Below are 20,451 nucleotides of genomic sequence, written 5' to 3' on the forward strand. Positions count from 1 at the left end.
CTGGACATTGGGAATAAGACTGTGCAGCTGGCAGCTTGGTCTTTAACTATATACAGAACACTTTTTTTTAAAAAAAAAAAAAAGATTTTTTATTTATTATGTATACAGCATGTATGACTACAGGCCAGAAGAGGGCACCAGATCTCATTATAGATGGTTGTGAGCCACCATGTGGTTGCTGGGAATTGAACTCAGGATCTCTGGAAGAGCAGTCCGTGCTCTGAACCTCTGAGCTATCTCTCCAGCCCCCAGAACACTTCTTATCTTTGTAATTTTTTCAGTTACTCAAGAAAGGTGTTCTTAAGCTTACCATCTCATCAGGAGCCCTTAATGTCAATTACTCCTTAAAAAGGAACTCCTTTAAAGATATTTTCAAAGAAAACTTTCTATTTTAGCTGAAGATAAAATCCTTGGAAAGGCCTCCCAAGTATTTCGCCAGAATGTGAGCACTCTTTGATAGACTTTACAGACTGTAGGCCTAACTCTGAAGTTACTTCATGGATACTAAAGAGTTTAAAACTTGGCTTTTCACTTTTCGCACAGGTTACTAAAACTTGACTAGGCAGAAGAAATAAGCTATTAACTGCCTAATAACTATACTCCCAAGGAAGGTGTGTCAGCCTCCCTTAAAAAAACTTGTCAGCTGAGCAGTGGTGGCACACTCCTTTAATCCCAACACTTGGGAGGCTGGGGCTGATGTGGAGGCCAGCCTGGTCTACAGAGTAAGTTTCAGAACTAAGGCTACACACTAGTTGTCTCAAAAAAAAACAAAACAAAAAAAACCCCAAACCAAACAAACCCAAAAAATAACGGGAGCTAGAGAGATGGCTTGATAGGAGTACTTGCTCTATAAACCCAAGAACCTGAATTTCAATCTCCAGCACCCATCTAAAAAGCAGAGTATGGCTATACCCCAGAATGGGAGATGGAGAAAGGTGAATCCCACAAGTTGGCTGGTCAGCCAGGTTTGCCAAAAAGTGAGCTTCTGATTCAGTGAGGGACTGTGTCTCAGGACAATAAAGCAGATAGCAATAGAGAAGATACTCATAACCTGATCTGACCTCTGCATATGCAAACATGGTGTCACTACCTACATAGTCACACACACACAAACACACAAATAGCAATGGGGTAAAAGCATCTGTAGATGGCTATCAGGTCAATGTCATTCATGAAGCTAACTACTAAAGGGGACCCCGAGAATAGTTAATACAGACAGGTTAGCACCACACTGAGCCAAATCTACTCTAACCTAACAGTGGCTGATCTGACAGAGACACTTCTAGTGAAGAATGTATAGGAAACTATGAAAACGCTACTAGAAAAAATGAGAAAGCCTGTTTTTCAAAATTCTTCCACCTGTGTACCTGGCCAATGCAATAAAAGTAAGCCTCGCCTTTAACTAGTCAATACAACTGATAAAAACAAGGTAAAACTGCAAAACAGTAAACAGGTTGATAACTACTAGAAAGAAACCTAAAACATTAAAGTTATTTTTAGGGCTATCTGCTAATGGAGCTGAAGGTGGGCAGTACAGCTTAGGGGAAGAGGGTATACCTAGCAGGCATTAGGCTGCAAGGGCTCCATGCTCAGCCAAAATAACAGCAAAAGAAGGTAGTTACTCACTGCCATTTGGAAAGCTGTTGCCGTGAATCTAAAACTGGTGTTAAAAGGACGCTCATCTTTGAGTAGGCCTGTTTAATACATATACATCATCCAGTTTTTAGCATTTGCTGTGTAGCAGGCACTGGACCCTGCACTTTCCCATTTATTCACCATAAAAGATCCTGCAAGATCATCTGTATTCTATCTTCACTTTGGAGGAAAAGAATGAATGAGATTAAGAGGAGCTAAGTGGCCGGGTCTAGTTATGTACACCCTTAGTCCCAATATTTGGGAAGCAGAGGCAGGTGGAACTCTGTGTTTGAAGCCAGCCTGGTCTATGGAGGGAGTTCCAGGACAGAGGGCTACACAGAGAAACCCTGTCTCAAAAAAACAAACAAACAAAAAAAGAGAAGCCAAGTGTCATACTGAAGGTCACATGGGTTAAAGGTAAAGTAGTAATCCAGTCCACGAGTAGCACGCAACAATCCTTAGCCTCTCTTTCCTTCTCCAAAAGTTTCGTGGACAAGAAGGTGCATCATCCCTTTCCGAAGCTGTACCACTGATTACCAGACTTGCTCCTGTCTAGCTGGACTACTGGGAACTCTCAGCCAAACTTCCACCTTCTTGGGTAGGTTGCCCTTAAGCCCAATATCCTATTACAGCACCCCTTCTTGAATTAAAGGTTCCCTCTACAAATTTCTATGTGCAATGACTGGCTTCTTATATAGCTAAAGTTCCTATCATGCTGAGCAAGTTGGGGAACACTCATAGGGTCAAAGAACCCAAGTCCCAACTTTTCAAGATGAGCTAAAATGGAAAAGGCAGGAAACAACAGTCAGAACCCAGTACCTATGGCCTTGCCAACCAGCTAAGAACTTCCAATTAGCTATATATTCTGGACAGCTGACATATTAAGATCGGATAATGATTTTTCACACCCTAATTCTGCTTTCCTCAAAATAGGCATCTTTATTTTTATGCTAGCTTAACACAGTACAACTTGACTTCCTATACTTGAAAGCATAGCAGAGGCCACGCTCAACCTCAGAGAGCGGCTCTGTATCTCAGCTACCTGACAAACATCATTTGTCAGTGTTTCACAGAAGAGACTACTTCAAAAAACCAAACAAGCACTAGGAAATTTGGAATCGCATACCCTTGTAAGTAGATCAAAGCCATTTCCCTTCATCTGACACATTCAGAATTCACCTGCCAACGTTTTAGGCAATGAGTTTAAGTTGTGGAGCACTTCTCAAGCATGAGAGCACTTACATTTGGAAGACAAAATCTGAATACAGTTCAAAAGCTCTCTGATGGGCTGGAGAGATGGCTCAGCCGTTCAAGGCTAGGCTCAACAACCAAAAGCTCTCTGACAAATTGGTTAATCCCAGCGCTAGGGAGGTGGAGGCGCCTGGTTTGGCCTACAACTGGCTGATAGGAAAGCACTCAATTAAGAACTCATGTTACGCTTAAAAATTCCCTCCCATGCATACTTCATCATTCATTCATCCATTCATTCTCTCTCCTCTAACGCTGAAAATTACCATCTGATACTTTATCAATTAGGGAAGAGTAAAGGCAGTATACAAATAAGGCCCAGCTTTACTAAGTAAAGGAGGCTAGGGACAATAAGCCATGCTGGAGTTCATCAAAGTGTTCATACTAAGGAAATACAGACATGGGCTCAGGTACAACATAATCACTAGACTTTCCACTTTAGGAACGTTTCATATACTCTTGCCCAGGGCTTTTTAGAAAGCCAGAAATGAACTTATAGTTTCCTGCAACTTGTTAATCTGTTCAGAAACACTCAGCAGCCAATATGACACAGATGCTATTATCTTTACCAAGTGTACAAAATCTTGATGTGCCCGAGCTAGGGAGGACCACAAGACAACCAGTTTAAAAGCAGTTGTAGTAGTGCCCACCTCTAGCTTTACACTCAAGAGGCTGAAGTGAGAGAGTACCACAGGTAAACAATGTCTCCAAAAACAAAAACAGGAAGCTTAAAGTCACTATGTATTCTTAAACAATGGAAGATAATATACAATATATAATGAATGAAGGCTTGCTTTTGTGAGTTCATATCTGATTTATAACAAAAGATAAAGAAAAAAAAAAAACAGACTAAAAAGTCCACAATTACTCCTGACCAGGCCACTCCTATAGAAATTGGACTTTCAAGGAAACATCAATACAAAAGACACTGATCCTGTGAAGCATCCCAGAGCTGAAATCCTCACCTGATCCCATTCCACCCAATCACACAACTGTTACAGAACATCTGAGTGCAAACACATACTTATCTATAAATTTCATACAGGGTCTGAGAAAACAGCCTTTCACCTAAGACCTACAGTTTAAACCCAGTAGTCACACTTCCAAGAAAATGACCAAACTGATGCTTTACTATTTAGTCTCCAGTGAGTCACATCAAGACTACCACTTTAAACAACTCCAATGAAATAGCTACACATTACTACTACATCGGTAACAGAACTTACTTTTGTATAGCGATGGGGGGATTTGGAGGTGGGCAGTTTCTTTAGGTCAAAGAAAGCATCTCCATTTTCTGTTTCATCCACACTTCTCTTCTCCATGGCTTCTTGGTGTACAATTTTTTTGCACCTGGTAAGATAAATTTCAGCACAAAATTGTCAAAGGGAACAATAAATATTCAGAACCCTTAGCTGCTTATGAAACGAAACTTTGAGGGGAAAAAAAATCTAAATAGTGTGTAAAGAAATCCACCCCAAAATTATGGTATGAACCAGAACTAAACTGGAAAAAGAACCACCTTAAGTAAGGAAAGCAGAAGTGGAAGGGGCCCAACTCAGGGTACAACCTTTAATTATCTTTAATACAAAGAGAAACCAAAAGAGTCGCTGCCACCCACGAGAAGCGACCAGGCGGTGCTGGTGAAGTTTCCCGGAGTCGAGTAGGGGCAGGACTGGTTAGGCTGCCGATCCGGGAAGTCAGACTGCTGGAAAGTGCCTGTCACTTGTCAATGGAGGGCACCAGCTGCCCCTTATTACCCCAATGGCTGGGGCTGGGGAACCGGCCCGGGCGCACCTCTCTCAGCCGGCCACACCTGTGGCCATGTGAGGGGCGTCCGCGGCGAGGGAAGGTCCGGTGCGGGCCTCCTCCTCTGGGAAACTCCGCTCCTTAAACCAACCCCCGGCCCCCTCGCGCAGGCCCCGGGCCGGAGGCCTCCTCGGGGAGAAGGGCGGGGGCGATACTCACGGAGAGAGGCGGGCCGGAGGGAGCAGGGACCCAGTCCACAGGCCGGCCGCCTCCAGCCGGCGCAGGCCCGCCTGCTGCCCGCCGGCCGCCCGCGCGCCTCGCGCCTCTGCCGCCCCCTGCGCGCGCCCCGCCGCCCGCGCTCCCGGGGCAGCGCGCCGTCCTCGCCCGCAGGCCGGGGCCCTGCTCTTGCCGTACCCCTTGTTCGGAGCGCCCGCCGCCGGGCGGCCCCGCGCTTTGGCTGCCGCGTCCCCCCCCGCCCCGCGCTCGCTCCAGGCCCGGCGCCGCTGCCCGCGGCCTGTGCTTGCGCCCCCCCCCAATCCGCTCGGGCTGGCTCTCCTCAGCCGCCGTAACCGCGGCCGGCCCTCCGGCGGAGCTCTCCGCCCCCTCCCCCTAATAACCCCCGTCGCGCACCGCGGGGCCCAGGCACCGCCCTCGCAGCGCGCAGGACCTGGGGTGTCCGCTGAGGTGCCTGTCGGAAAAGCCGCACTGGGCGGCGCGCGCCGGGTGGAGCTCTGCCTGGGCCGGGCGGCGAGAGCGCTGTAGCCAGACAGGCACGATGGTCGAGGGGAAGTGGTCGCGACGGGAGCTGCGGGAGCCTGCGCCCGAACGCTCAGGCGGCCGCTGTGGGCAGCTCAAGGAAGGGCGCCCCGTTCCCACGCGTCGGGAAGGGCGGAGCCAGGAGCGCGTTGTCCCGGACCCGCGCCACGCCGGCGCGAGCCGGGTGGCCTGGGTGGGTGGGCTTCGTCCGGTCGCTGGCTGTCACCAGGCAGGGTCACACCCGGAGCTTGGGCAGCAGGAGCCAGTTAGAAGACCATAGCGGTGTTGTGTTTGTGTTTACCATTGGCGTGATCTAGGGTAAAGCTCTGAGCGCCCTGATTCCCCTCCACCACCACCTCCCCCCAAAAAAACCTTGTTCCTAAAGTTACTAGAAGAGGATTAGCCGTAAGGGCTGGTGCGTTAATAAGCAAGTTTGCCGCAATTATTTTTGATACTACGTGAAGAAAATTGACAAATTAATTGTATCTCCAGTGAACAACCTGAATCTTGCTTTACCCTGCATGGGAAGGGAAGAGTTAAGTATGAAAATAGATGGCCGGTATCAGGCTTACTTAGCCTTTGCCCGAGTGCTGAAACTCAAGCTGACAAGGATACAGATACGCATATAAGTAAATAATCCAAGAACTGCGGCTCTGGGAAGGTCACTTGTGACCCTGGTCTGTTTGAGAATGCCGAGCTGTTTCTGCACGATGGGACTGCCTACAGTAGATGTTTCTTGGGCGTGGAGGGAGACTTAGGTTTTTTTTTTCTCTAAAGAATATGGAGGATGAGCATGGTGGCCAGTGCATGTAATCTTAATTTTGTGGAGTTTGGGACCGGAAGTTCAAAGCCAGGGTGGGCAACATAGCATTTGAACATCATTTATTTTACTTGGGAAACTACTTCGCTTTCTTTCTGTGAGCCATGGCAACAAAAGTAATTTCCCCCCTTTGAAATTATTAAATAAAGTCTTTCTCACAAACTATCTTTTGTGACAGGGTTTCACTATGTAACCCTTACTGGCCTCCCAAGGGCTAGGATTACAGGTGTGTGCCTCCAGAACTGCAGACAAGAGACAGAGGACTTAGGCCTGAATCTCCACTGCAATGTAGGCTGTATAGAGTTAGGAATGTATTTATCTTTAGCTTGGTTTGCCAGACGGTAATAGTAATAAAGATTAAATTTGGCAACCAGAGGGCAAAGCCTTAGATCATCTGTGTAAAGACTCTTTGAAAAACTTTTTTTTTTTTTTTTGAGATTAGGGTTTCTCTTTGAAACAGCCCTGACTGTCCTGTAACTCTGTAGACCAGGCTGGCCTATAACTTAATAAAGATCTGCCTGCCTCTTCCAAGTGCGGGGATTAAAGCTGTGTGCCACCATGCCCGGCTGAAAAAAAAATTAGTAAAGCCTATGCAAAGACACAGTGTGGGAAAAGAAAAGTGGTTGCTTTTCTTTATTTTTTTCCCCCTGAGACAGGTTTCTTAGTGGAGCCCTGGCAATCCTCACAGAACACACATAGATCCCCTGCCTCTACCTCCGGAGTGCTGGGATCAAAGGTATGTGTCACCACCGCCTGGCTGGGATCTAGATCTTTTTTTTTTTTTTTTTTTTTTTTTTTGAGACAGGGTTTCTCTGGGTAATTTTGGTGCCTGTCCTGGATCTCGCTCTGTAGACTAGGCTGGCCTCGCAATCACAGAGATCCACCTGTCTCTGCATCCTGAGTGCTGGGATTAAAGGCTTACGCCACCACCACCCAGCTAGTTTTTTTTTCCTCTTTTAGCAACAGTTTATTAAAATGTACAATAGTCTCCAGGATAACACTTCATTCTAACTATAGGTGGCAAATATGTTATTATAGTAAGGAATCCAAATGTTTAACAGGCTCCAGGATAACACTTCATTCTAGCTGTAGGTGGCAAAGATGTTATGGCAGAGAATCCAGATGTTTAAATAGGAATGGAAGAGGGTCACCATCATCTCAGATGTGAGGAACAGCTTACTTTTTGCCAGATTTCTTAATTCCACCTGTGGCCAGGGATCCCTTCCCCACGGCCTTGGCTTTTAGCTTCTTGAGTTTCTTCTCTTTTTGTTTCTGCTTGAAAGCCATATCTTCCTCGTCCATCTCTTTGAGCTGTTTCAGGGGCTTCTTTTTGCCACCTTCACAGCCCAACATGGTACCTACAGAGAGCCCCTTCACCAGCAGCATCTAGATTCTTTTTTTTTTTTTTTTCAAGACAGAGTTCAGGGTTTTTCTGTGTAGTATTGTCCTGGATATCGCTCTGTAGAACAGGCTGGCCTTGAATTTACAGAGATCTGCCTGGCTCTGCCTCCCAAGTGCTGGGATTAAAGGTATGTGCCACCACTGCCCAGTGGGATCTAGATTCTTAAAGCTGAGAGAAAATAGGAATAATTCTCTCATGGAGTACAGAAGGCACCTACACCCAGGTGCTGAGTTAAAGACGCAGAGCTAAGGCATGCTAAGTACCAGGACTCTACCTGAGTTGTTCAGTATTTGGAGTCAAGCTCAGGTCTTAATCGGTGCTAGGAAGGTACTGTTGAAAACCGAGCAACATTCCTGGCCCAATAAATTATTTTCTCAAAGCTACCAAGTGTCACTTAGTGAAATCTGAGTGAATTTCACCACCCTGAACATCAGTCTCATCTGTCAGAAAAGAATCAAAGTTTGTACTTCTCTGTCTTGTAGAAGTAATTAGACATAACATTAAAATGAGCTGGGACTGGGGCTGGACATGGTGGCACAAGCCTGTAATTGCAACATTCAGGAGATGTCTACCTGTGACCTCCAGGATAGCATGGTCTCTACATAGTGAGTTCTAGGCCAGCCAGAACTACATAGTGAGACCCTGTCTAAAAAATAAAAGGCAGGGGCTGGAGAAATGGCTCAAAGGTTAAGAGCACTGCTTGTTCTAAAGGTCCTGAGTTCAATTCCCAGCAACCACATGGTGGCTTTCAACCATCTGTAATGTGATCTGGTGCCCTCTTCTGGTCTGCAGGGATATGTGCAGACAGAACACTGTATACGAAATAAATAAATCTTTAAAAAAAAAATAAATAAATAACAAAAGGCAAAGCCTGGAGAAATGGCCCAGCAGTTTAGAGCATAGGCTGCTCTTGCTGAGGATCCAGGTTTGATTCCTAGCACTTGGATGATTTCACTCTACTTGTAACTCCAGTTCGAGGACAGACACCTTCTGGCCTCTGAAGACACTAGACATGCATGTATTGCACTTCATACATACAGGTAAGCCACTAGTACACATTAAATAAACCTTTAAAAAAAAAACGTGAGAATAATCAAACAAAGAAAAATTAGGGACTGAGGATGTAGCTCAGTGGCAGAGTACAAACTTAATATATCCAAGGCCCTCAGTTTAATTTCCTAGCAACCACCTAAAAACCAAAACAATAACCAAAAAAACCATACTCAAAAACAGAGGATTAAGCCAGTATTTGGCTCCCAACTTTATAAACTGAAGGGGTACCACCAGCTGTTCTGACTCATTCAAAATCACCTGATGGTGGCTTAAAGGCCAGGAGCTAAGACCCCTTAAAGGATCCTTTATTCACGTGCTTGGGAATTGAAAGTGCTGTCAGCTGGGGCTACTGGAGCTTTGAAACACACATGTCCTTTATATATATATATCTTTTATTATTTATTAGATTTATTTATTTATTATGTATACAGTGTCCTGCATGCATGCTTGCAGGCCAGAAGAGGGCACCAGATCTCATTACAGATGGTTGTGAACTACCACATGGTTGCTGGGAATTGAACTCAGGTCCTCTGGAAGAGCAGCCGGTGCTCTTAACCTCTGAGCCATCTCCAGCCCCACCCTTTTTATTTTTTAAAAGATTTTTATTTTATATGTATATTTGAGTGTCTTTTGTATATGTATGTACATGCCTGGTGCCCTCAAAGGTTAGAAGGTGACTCATCTGGAACTGGAGTTTAGAGATGGAGTCAACGTGGGTGCTGGGAGCTGTATCCCAGTCCTCTGCAAGAACTGTCAAGCCATCTCTCCCACCCCTACATGACCTCTTTATTATGTATGTGTGGTACCCTCAGATCCCCTGGAACAGGAGTTGCAGATGGTTTTGAGCAACCATGTGGGTACTAGGAACTGAACTTGGCTCCTCTGGAAGAACAAGTGTTCTTAACTGCTGAGCCATCTCTCTACCTCCCTATACATAGCCTCTTAATATGGCCTGAGCTTCAGATTTCAAGGATATATGTCTAGATATTTGCAGTGTGGTTTTTGTTTTGTTTTTTTCCATGCTGAGACGTGAACCCAGGAGCTTGCATACACTAGGAAGGGGCTCTATCAGGAGCCACACATGCCAGCCCTCCGTTCTTTTTCTAACCTGGTCCTGAAGGCATTGTTACTTTTGCTATATCCCACATTCTGTTTCTTATAAAGGACTCACAAAAACGGTACTGTGTTCAAGAGGACAAGAATTGACTTGTTTATATGGGAGAAATGTCAACTTGTTGGTGTTAAAAAGTGCCAGAAGCCATGTATGTCAGTGCTTAAGGAATTGTTGCTATGATTCGTGCCTGGAACTAATTTCCTAAAATCTCTTGTCTATCCTAGTTTGGGACTACTCTTTACTAAGTCTTATTTAATAGATTATAGAACTGTGGCCTCACCTCTCTTCATTTTTTGTTGTTGTTGTTATTGTTGGGTTTTTTGTTTGTTTTTTGTTTTGTTTTGGTTTTTGGTTTTTGAAGACAGGGCTTTTCTTTGTAACTCTGGCTGTCTTTGAACTAGATCTGTAGACCAAGCTGGCCTCACAAAGATCCGCCTGCCTCTGCCTCCCAAGTGCTGGGATTAAAGGCGTGCGCTGTGCCACCACCGCCTGCCTCTCTTCATTCTTAAAAGCTTTGTTTTAGTTTGTGAGAAAGAAGACAATTACAATTTAGGGTTAAAGGTAAAACTTTACTAAGGAAGGGCACCTATAAACTCTCTTCTATGAAAAAGCAAGGCACTAGCTAAGCCTTTTTTCTTTTTTCTTTTTATTTTTTGACTTTCTGAGACAGGGTTTTTCTATTATGTAACCCTGGTTGTCCTGGAACCAGGCTGGCCTTGAACTCACAAAGATTCACCTGTCTCTGCCTCCTGAGTCCTGGGATTAAAGATATTCACCCCTCGGCCTAGTTACACTTTTGGTTTTATAGAAGAGAAATGCTTCATGAAGTTCTAGACACCAAGAAGCCTATACTAATTATTATATGTGGTGGTTTCAATGAGAATGGCCACCACAGGCTCATCCTCTGTTGGTGGAACTGGTTGGGAAGGATTAGGAGGTGTGGCCTTGGAGGAGGTCTGTCACTGGGGCTAGGTTTGAGGTTTCAAAAGACTGGCACCAGCTGGGCAGTGGTGCCGTATTTGTGGTGGTTGGGGAGGAACGGCCAAGGTCAGCAGTGAGCTATGTAACACATGTTGGCAAAGGGAACATGGGATACCTCTGACAACTGTCTAAGGACTGATAACCACAATCTGCGGGGAGAAGATTAAGTCCCCAGAAACCACAATCTTGACTCCTAAGAGGCATCGGACAGGCCTTGCAAGTCTGTTCCTGGACAAGGACACAAAACTAAATTCTCTTTATCCTTTCATGAGGGCCTCTAAGAAAGTCTTGGGTAGGTCTGGTCTCCCCACAGTGTTAATCACAGCAATTGAAAGTAACATATGCTACATCTTCCTGGTAGGACTGATGGTTTTCCTGTAACTCACATGGAAATACTGCTTATCTTTTCCTCAAATTGTCAAAGCTGAGGGTGATGAATGCACACAATGGGAAAAAGCATCAGCAAATCAACTCGAATCCAGAGTACACTTAGTGGCTGGAGAAATTGCTCAGTACTTACTGCTCTTGCAGATGACTTGGGTTTGATTCCCTGCACCCACTTTGAGCAGCTCATAACCACCTATAACTCCAGCTCCAGGGTATCCAATGCCTTGGATTTCCAGGGCATCTGCACTCACATGAACATTCCCTTATCAGACACATGCACACATACATATAATTAAAACCAGGTATTAAAAAAAGGATCCATTTCTGCCGGGCAGTGATGGCGCATGCCTTTAATCCCAGCACTCGGGAGGCAGAGCCAGGCAGATCTCTGTGAGTTCGAGGCCAGCCTGGTCTCCAAAGCGAGTTCCAGGAAAGGCGCAAAGCTACACAGAGAAACCCTGTCTCGGAAAACCAAAAAAAAAAAAAAAAAAAAAAAAAAAAAAAGTACCCATTTCCATTTCTAATCCTGGATATATCAAATTTACATAATTTATGTGACAATACTTGTAAGACTAATTTATAGTAAACTAAAAAATGGTTCCAGTATTTTGACTACAAAATTAATCTAATTACCTTATCAATACTTGAAGCTATAACTTCAGGTGAGTTATCACCAAAAGGTTGGTTTTCTCTAAAACATAACTTCATTTTGTTGAGTTTTTTTCTTTTTCTTTTTTTTAATGTGCAGTGGTGTCTGGACCCCTGGAAGTTAAAGCTGCCATATTATGAGTGATGGGAATTGATCTGGATCCTTTGGAAGAGCAGTCAGTGCTCTTAACTACTGAGCCATCTCTCCAGCCCTTTTGTGGGCACTTTTGAAACAAGGTCTTGGTTTGTAGCCTTAGCTTGCCTTGAACTGTCTATGTAGACCAGGCTAGCCTGGAACTCATGTTCACCTGCTGCCTCTCCATTGTTGGAATTAAAGGTGTGTGCCACCACACCCGGCCCAGCTGTTTCGTTTTTGAGACAAAGTCTTTGCAAATTTCAACAGTGGTTTTAAAATTGGTAATTTTTCCTGCCTCAGCCTCCTGAGTAGCTAGAGAGTACAGGCATGCACCACCAGGCCAGATTTATTTATTTTCCTGTTACCTTTTATTTATTTACTTGTGTGTGTGCATGGGCATAGCTTGTGGCTAGAGGTCAAAGGATGACTTTTCAGCGAGTTCTCTTCTGCTGTAGAAGTCCTGGGGATTGGGCCCAGGTTCTATGGCTTAGTAACAGGTGGTTTACCTGCTGAGCCATCTTGACAGTTCAGCCAACTGTATTTAAACACTATTTATTTGCTTGCTATTCATATAGTCTCACTCTAGCCAAGGCTGTATGTACTGCAACTTACTAAATAGGCCTGGTTGTTTTGAAACTGCAGTGATCCTCCTGCCTCAACCTCTTACAGATGGTTGCCACCAATAAATGGTTTTAAACACTTTGAATTACAAAATCACCATTTGTAAAAAGGACCAAGAAAGTATTGAGTTTAATTAAAAAAAAATACTTATTTTGTGTATGAGTGTTTTGCCTGTATCTAGGTCAAAAGAGTGCGATTTGTAGTCACAGCCTTTTAAAAGCCACCATGTAGGTGCTGGGAATCTGGATGGGCAAAAAGTGCTCTTAACCGCTGAGTCACGTCTCCTGCCTCTTGGTTCTAATCTTCACCCACCCACCAATAGTTAGTCTTCCTTGTTTTTATTATGAAATCTCTTAGTCTTTTCTCAAAGCTTTGTCTTCAAAGATAGAGCACTAATTGGCCGATCTAATGCGGAGATTACCTACGAGTGCCAGCATGCCCATGTCTGACACCTGTCTGTCGCACGCCATTTAGTGCAGGAGGCGTTACTAGAGACCCGCATCCAAGAAGCGCCCAAACTTCCGGCCAAGAGAACCGTCGGAAGCTGAGCTCAGAGACAAGCCAAAGGCCTCTATTCCCTGGGAGAGCGCGCGCACTAAATACAACAGAGCAGCTTCCGGCGCGGGCCGCGTTGCCTTGGACACGGGGGCGGGGCCGCCGGCGCAGGGCGCGAAATCCGGGGCCGCTGGTCTTTCCTGCAACCTCTTCCCTGCGTTCACTGAGGAGTCGTCACCCTCAGGTACGAGGCCAGGCCTAGCGACCCCAGCCTTTGAATGGCTCATCCCCCTGCTTCAAAGCGGGCAGAGGGCGGGTGCCTAGAAGCTGGGCCCTGAGACTGCTCTTCCTCCTGTTCAAGTGCAGGAGATGCTGCCTACCCACAAGGCTTTGGTCCATGCGTGGAAATGCGAGCAGAGCGTGCGTGAGGTCGTTCGGAGTCCGCCCTCCTTGCCCGGGCTCCTCTCGCGCTGTTTTTGCAGGGCCTCTGCGTCCTCCTCCCGCTGGTGGAGAGCTCTTTAAGGTGATGCTTCTGCCCGCGCGAAGCTTATTAGCCTGCTTGGATCGAGATTCGATTCAGGGGTGTGCCTGGGCGAGGAGCTCTTTGTGTACGCCGCTCTCGAGTGACCTAGCCGAGAGCTGAATCCACATTGCATTTGTAACACGGATCCTCTTCTGGAGTTGTGCTGAGGCTTGAACGCCAGTGCCACCTCTGCCCCCTGTTAGCCGATGACCTTGAGCACCTCCTGAAAGTGATTATAAGTACCTGCTGAGGTGGCTGTATTAAAGTGGGTCGTTCATGGAAAGTGCTTTGGGGAAAGCATGGAACCTGCGCTATAAATGTCATCTTCATTGTATTCCGTGTGCCTTGGATTGTGTGGTAATTACCAAGTGTTGAGAAAATAAGATTTGATGGGAAGGCTTCCTGGAAGCAGTAGTTGAAACTTACTCAGGGGCTTGATATATAAATGTCCTCTTTTTCTGTAATAGAATCTTTTATTTTTTAAAAGTTGTACAATACTGTAGCTACATTTGTGTATTTCACATTATCATGGTTTTTAAATTATATTTTTTAAAGTGAAAGGTTATAATTAAAGGTGCCAGAGAAATGGTTCAACGCTTATTAAGAACTCTTACTGCAGCCAGGTGGTGGCACACACCTTTGATCCCAGCACTCAGGAGGCAGAGGCAGGTGGATCTCTGTGAGTTCAAGGCCAGCCTGGTCTACAAATCGAGATCCAGGACAGGCTCCAAAGCTATGAAGAGACCCTGTCTCAAAAAACAAAATAAACAAAAACAACAAGAAGAACTCTTACTGCTCGTCCAGGTGACCCCAGTTGATTCCCATCTGGTGGCTCACAAGACACCTGTACTTCCATCTTAGAGGTAGATTGCTTGTCCGGTGCCCTGGAGGCTTTGGACTCCATTTCTAGTATGTCTGTAACACAAAGTTGTTCACACTAGCCTGATAACCCAGGCTAACCTCCAATTCATGACTATTAAAAATAATAAAATAAGATTTATGTGTGTGACTTTTGCCTACATGAGTGTCTGTACCTTGTACATGCCTGTTACCCTCAGAAGCCAAAATGGGGAGGTCAGAAGAGATTGTCAGATCCCCCAGAACTGGAGGTACAGGTGGTTGTGAGCCACCATTGAGTGTTGGGAATTTAATCTGGGTACTCCAGAAAAGCAGTCAATGCTCTCAACAGCTGAGCCATCAGTCCAGCTCCTAAGCTCCTCCCTAACCTCCCACCGCAAAGATTTACTATCTTTTTAGTTATGTGTCTGTGGAGGTACATGTGCATGTTTGTACAGGGGCCCTTGAGGCCAGGGCTTTGGATCCCTGGGAACTATAGTTACAAGTAGTTGTAAGCTATCCAATGTGGGTGCTAGGAATCAACCCAAGTCCTCGGCAGGAGTATCATGTGTTCTTACCTGCTGAGCTCTCTCTCCAGCCCTGATCTCAGCTTTTTAGACTGTGGGTCATGACTCCACACAACAGTAAAGGCTTCTAAACATGTGACCAAAATGAACTAAAAAATAAAATGTCATGAATCTCAGGTGTTTGGGGCAATCGTCGTCTGTATTGCTTGCATCACATGGCCTTGTTTGTGGTGGCCTTGCTTCTGACACACGTGTAGTCTCACCGTGGGAGCAGTCACACTACCACAGGCCAACAGACAAGGCCTGAAATTCCTCAGTTGAAGTTCAAGATCAAGTTATGAATTGCAGTATTTTTACTTTTTTGTTTTGTTTTTTTGAGACAGGGTTTCTCTGTGTGGCCCTGCTGTCCTGGAACTTGCTCTGTAGACCAGGCTAGCCTCAAACTTGCAGAGATCCACCTGCCTCTGCCTCCCGAGTGCTAGGATTAAAAGGCATGTGCCACCACAGCCTGGCTCAGGAGTAACTTTTTTTTTTTTTTAAAGATTTTATTTATTGGGGATGGAGAGATGGCTCAGCAGTTAAGAGCACTGACTACTCTTCCAGAGGTCCTGAGTTCAATTCCCAACAACCACATGGTGGCTCACAACCATCTGTAATGAGATCTGGTGCCTTCTTCTGGCTTGCAGGGACACATGCAGGCAGAATACTGTATACATAATAAGTCTAAAAAAAAACCCAACACATAATAGAGAAAAAAAGACTAAAATTTTTTTCATTTATTTATTTTATGTATATGAGTGCTCTTATGTGCCTGTATGCCTTTATGCCAGAAGAGGGCATCAGATCCCACTGTAGATGGTTGTGATCCACTTGTGTTGCTGTGATCTAACTCAGGACCTCTGGAAGAGCAGCCAGTGCTCTTAACCACTGAGCCATCTCATCTCTCCAGCCCCCAGAAGTAACTTTTTAATAATACAAATTAGATAGGCTGGAAAGATGGCTCAGCAGTTAAGAGCACTGGCTGCTCTTCCAGAGGTCCTGAGTTCAACTCCCAGCAACCACATGGTGGCTCACAACCATCTGTAATGAGATCTGGCGCGTAGGCAGAACACTATATACATAATACACAATAAGTAAATCTTTAAAAAAAAATACAAATTAGAATAAGGTAAGTGCTTTGGCTACTTCTGTGTCAATTTGACACAATCTAGAGCTATCTGAAAGGAAGGAACTTCAGTTGAGAAAATGCCACCATAAGGTCCATTTATAGGGCATTTCTTTTTTATTTATTTATTTTTTTGAGACAGGGTTTCTCTGTGTAACATCCCTGGATGTCCTGGAACTCACATTGTAATCTAGGCCAATCTTCAACTCACAACAGATCTGACTGCCTCTGCCTCCTGAGTGCTGGGATTAAAGGCGTGTGCTACCACTGCCCAACTGTAGGGCACTTTTACAATTAGATACTGATCAGGGAATCCTAATCCATTGTGGGTGGAGTCATGCCTGGGCTGGTGGTCCTGGGTTCTATAAGAAAGCCATGATGAGCAAGCCAGTGAGCAGCACTCCTCCGTGGTCTCTGCATCAGCTCCTGCCTCCAGGTTCCTGCCCTGTGTGAGTTTCTGTCCTGACTTCCTTTGATGATGAGCAGTGATGTGGAAGTGTAAGCCAAAGACACCCTTTCCTTTCCTCCTCAAGTTGCTTTGGCCATGGTGCTTCATCACAGCACTAGAAACCCTGACCAGGACAGTAAGAGGTTGTTCATGCTTAGTTAGCATTGAATTAAGAAGTAGAAGGCCAGGGGCCTCAGAGCAGGCAGGCAGCTATTTAGAAGTGGGACCCCTGGGAGTGTGCAGGCAATTTACTCTCTTCTGTCCCTTTTCTGCAGTTATAAGAGGAAGATGAACGGCTGTGGTTCATCAGTAGTCCAGGCACAGAAATACATATAACCACTCGTTGAATTTCCATCCAATTGTTCAGCAGAGAATGGAGAAGAAGATTGACTCCAGGTACGTGATGGAATCGGGCAAAATTGACAGCCGAAGTTACGGTTCAACTGCTGGGATCATGGGCATGTGCCACCACACCTGGCTAATGCTGAAATACAATGTTTGGTTTAAAAGTATTATGTTTCAGCCGGGCAGTGGTGGCACATGCCTTTAATCCCAGTGCTTGGGAGGCAGAGGCAGGTGGATCTCTTGAGTTTGAGGCCAGCCTGATCTAGAGTGAGTTCCAGGGCAGCCAGGGCTGCACAGAGAAACCTGTTTAGGAAAAACAATAACTAAATAGATAAATAAAAAATAAAAGTATCAGGTTTCATATTGATATCAGAGTTACGTTATCTGAAAACAATTTTTTTTTTAAAGATTTATTTATTTATTATGTATACAGAGGAGGGCGCCAGATCTCATTACAGATGGTTGTGAGCCACCATGTGGTTGCTGGGAATTGAACTCAGGACCTCTGGAAGAGCAGTCGGTGCTCTTAACCTCTGAGCCATCTCTCCAGCCCCTGAAAACAATTTTTAATTGCTTTTTTGAAAGACTTGGAGCCAGGTGTGTGGTGCATGCCAGTCATCCCAGCACTTAGGAAGTGGAAGCAGGAGCATCAGGAGTTCAAGGCCAGTCTGGGCCATATGAGACCCTGTCTCAAAAAAACTACAAAAAGATTTGCTTATTTTCTTGTTTAAGTAGCAGAGGTGCAGTGCCTGCAGAGTTCCAAGGGCGTTGGATCCCTTGGAATTAGAATTGCAGGGGTGTGTGAGCCACTGGATTTGGGTGCTGGGACCTGAAGTCTGGTCCTCATGAGAGCAGCAAGCTCGTTTAACCATTGACCTATCAATCCAGTTCCCTAAAATTTAAAAAAACTGTATTACAAACATTTATTTTTTATTCATACATTTATTTATTTATAAACATTTATTTTTATTCATACATTTATTTTTTTATTTATGCATTTATGCATTTATCTATTTATTTATTTAGACACCATGTCTCCGTGTAGCCCTGGCTGTCCTGGAACTCACTGTGTAGACCAGGCTGGCCTTGAACCCAGAGATCCACCTGTCTACTGCCTCTGTCTAGTGAGTACTGGGATTAAAAGCGTGCACCACCACTGCTTTGTTAAAAAGTTTATTTTTATGTGGCTGAGTGTTTTGTCTGCATGTATGTCTGTGCACCAGTACATGCCTGGTGCTGTTGGAGGGCAGAGATGTCAGGTCCCCTGGAACTAGAGTTACAAATGGTTTTCAGCCACTATGTGGGTGCTGAGAGCCTAACCCAGGTCCTCTGAAAGAACAGCAGTGCCCTGAACCCCCGAGCCATCTCTCTAGCCTCTTCCTTAAGATTTAATTATTATCTTAGTTTCTTTTGAAGTACTAGAGACAGAACCTGAGACTTTGTGAAGTTTATCTCTGAGCCAAAATCCCAGCCCCTCAATTGTAGTTTATACTTAGGAACTTGTTTCTAGTTTGTGAATGATTTCCTTTAAAATAGAATAAAAACTAAAGAACATGCTAGGCCTAATGACCCCACTTTTGCTCTGCGTTTCCACCTAGTGCTGGCCCAGCAGTGCTGGTTGCTGGATTTCTGTTAGGTCAGGCTGCTTTCTCTTCGGGCATAGTCAGCCCCAGTCTCCATGACGGTAACAACAGCTTTGTTGAGTGTTAAAATATATTTATAGTGTATGAAGAGTTCTTTCTTTCCTTTCTGCCCAAATTTAAGGTCTTTTAAGGATGGTGTGGCTAAGAAACCTTGTTCTCCAAAAGCATTGCCCTTCAAAAAGTCTTCTGCCTTCTCTGGGATCCAGAGGGAGTTACCTAGAAGCTGTCATTCTTTATACTATCATCATACCTCACAAAATTGGGCTCGACACCGACTAAGAGAACTGCGAAGCAGGTGAGACTTTTCATTTGTTTTTCTGCCCAAATTGAAGGAATGATTCTTATTTTTCCTATGTCAGTTAAGTTGGAGAACTCTTCTGAATGGAATATTCACATCAAAAGAATATTTAGGGTCAGGGCTGATGGTGCTTGTCTTTAATCTGAGCCCTCAGGAAGCAGAGGCAGACAGGTTTCTGTGAGTTTTGAGAGTAGCCCATTCTACTTAGAGAGCTCCAGGCCAACCAGGATTACATAGCATGAGACTTTGTCTTGGAAAAAAAAAAAAAAGAAGACTATTGGCTGGGCAGTGGTGGCGCATGCCTTTAATCCCAGCACTCAGGAGGCAGAGGCAGGCAGGTCTCTGTGAGTTCAAGGCCAGCCTGGGCTACAAAGTGAGTTCCAGGAAAGGCGAAAAGCTACACAGAGAAACCCTGTCTCGAAAAACTGAAGAAAAAAAAAAAGAAGAAGAAAGAAAGAAAGAAAAGGAAAAGAAGACTATTTAGGAAACTGCAGACAGTCTGCATCATCCACTGTTCATTTATGGTTTCCAGTTGTGACGTATACAATTAGCTGAGTCCTGAAGGATCATGTAAGACTAAGCTAGACAAAAGGTAGGAAGAAGAGGGTTTCAGGCTGAGCCCAGAGACTGACAAGAAGAATGAGCGCATTGGTGTGTGTGTGTGTGTGTGTGTGTGTGTGTGTGTGTGTGTATCAGGCACTGTGCTAGGTTCCTGCTTTCAGCACAGCCACAGGGAATGGCAGACATCCTGTGCGCTGATGTCTTACAGTGGCACAGCACTGCACAGGGGTTGGAGTAGAGAGCACTGAGTGCCCCACCCCTCCTTGCTCAATGTTTGGGAAAGGTCAGACACCTGGATCTTTGCCGGGGATTTTAAACAGGAAGAAAAATGAGGAGAGGATGGTTCCCCTCACACCCGATGTCTCTGTCCGTCTTGTCACTGACAAAATACTTCATATTGAAAGGTGTTCTGTGTTGTCTTGTTTAAGGTGAGTCTGGATGGTGACACAGGCAGGAGAAAGCAAGAACATGGTGGTTCAAAGCCAGTCTGGGCTACAAGTGGCATCTGTCAAAAAAATTATACTTCTCGGGACAGTGGTGGTGCACGCCTTTAATCTCAGTACTCGGGATGCAGAGGCAGGTGGATCTCTGAGTTTGAGGCCAGCCTGGTCTACAGAGTGAGTTACAGGATAGCCTGGGTTGTTACATAGAGAAACCCTGTCTTGAAAAAAACGAACAAACAAAAACAAAAATTATCCTTCTAAGTTTCCTAAAATTATGACGAAGGAAAACAGAGTGTGTGCTCCAATGTGAGTCTTCTCTTTGTCCACAGAATAAAAAGAAAACAATTTGATGGGATTTTATTTATTATTAAGAAATTTTCTATTCATTTTATATACCAACCACAGATTCCCCTGTCCTCCCACCCCTCAGCCTTCCTCCCCAACCCATCCCCCATTCCCACCTCCTCCAAGGCAAGGCCTGCCATGGGGAGCCAGCAGAGCCTGGTACATTCAGTTGAGGTAGGTCCAAGCCCCTCCCCCTGCACCAAGGCTGTGTAAGGTGTCCCCCATAGGTAGTGGGCTCCAAAAAGCCTGCCTATGCCCCAGAGATGGATCCTGA

The 20,451-nt window shown here is 45.1% G+C and overlaps 3 protein-coding genes across 6 annotated transcripts in view; 1 reads left to right on the top strand and 2 right to left on the bottom strand.

The window, feature by feature from the left end:
• Nucleotides 1–4,952, bottom strand: part of Eif4enif1 (eukaryotic translation initiation factor 4E nuclear import factor 1) — a 41,799-nt gene extending 36,847 nt beyond the window's left edge. Inside the window, exons 1-2 of the mRNA XM_028870707.2 lie at nt 4,849–4,952; nt 4,110–4,233 (exon numbers count right to left, since the gene is read on the bottom strand). Of these exons, the coding sequence (XP_028726540.1) occupies nt 4,110–4,205 (96 nt within the window). The 5' untranslated portion in view covers nt 4,206–4,233; nt 4,849–4,952. The remainder of the gene's footprint in view (nt 1–4,109; nt 4,234–4,848) is intronic.
• A 2,151-nt stretch (nt 4,953–7,103) lies between these two features.
• LOC114694041 (translation machinery-associated protein 7-like) lies at nt 7,104–7,612 on the bottom strand. Its single transcript, XM_037208266.1, has one exon. It carries the CDS (start codon nt 7,589–7,591, stop codon nt 7,382–7,384), a length of 210 nt encoding a protein of 69 aa, XP_037064161.1. The 5' UTR covers nt 7,592–7,612; the 3' UTR covers nt 7,104–7,381.
• A 4,819-nt stretch (nt 7,613–12,431) lies between these two features.
• Nucleotides 12,432–20,451, top strand: part of Sfi1 (SFI1 centrin binding protein) — a 60,746-nt gene continuing 52,726 nt past the window's right edge. For 3 of the 4 annotated variants that reach the window (XM_037208139.1, XM_037208140.1, XM_037208141.1), the window contains exons 1-3: nt 12,432–13,286; nt 16,818–16,938; nt 18,652–18,825. In XM_037208139.1, the coding sequence (XP_037064034.1) occupies nt 16,916–16,938; nt 18,652–18,825 (197 nt within the window). In that variant the 5' untranslated portion in view covers nt 12,432–13,286; nt 16,818–16,915. The remainder of the gene's footprint in view (nt 13,287–16,817; nt 16,939–18,651; nt 18,826–20,451) is intronic. The other variant, XM_028870708.2, reaches the window with a different exon arrangement.

This window comes from Peromyscus leucopus, chromosome 7 (genome assembly GCF_004664715.2).
Source record: "Peromyscus leucopus breed LL Stock chromosome 7, UCI_PerLeu_2.1, whole genome shotgun sequence".
Lineage (NCBI taxonomy): Eukaryota > Metazoa > Chordata > Mammalia > Rodentia > Cricetidae > Peromyscus > Peromyscus leucopus.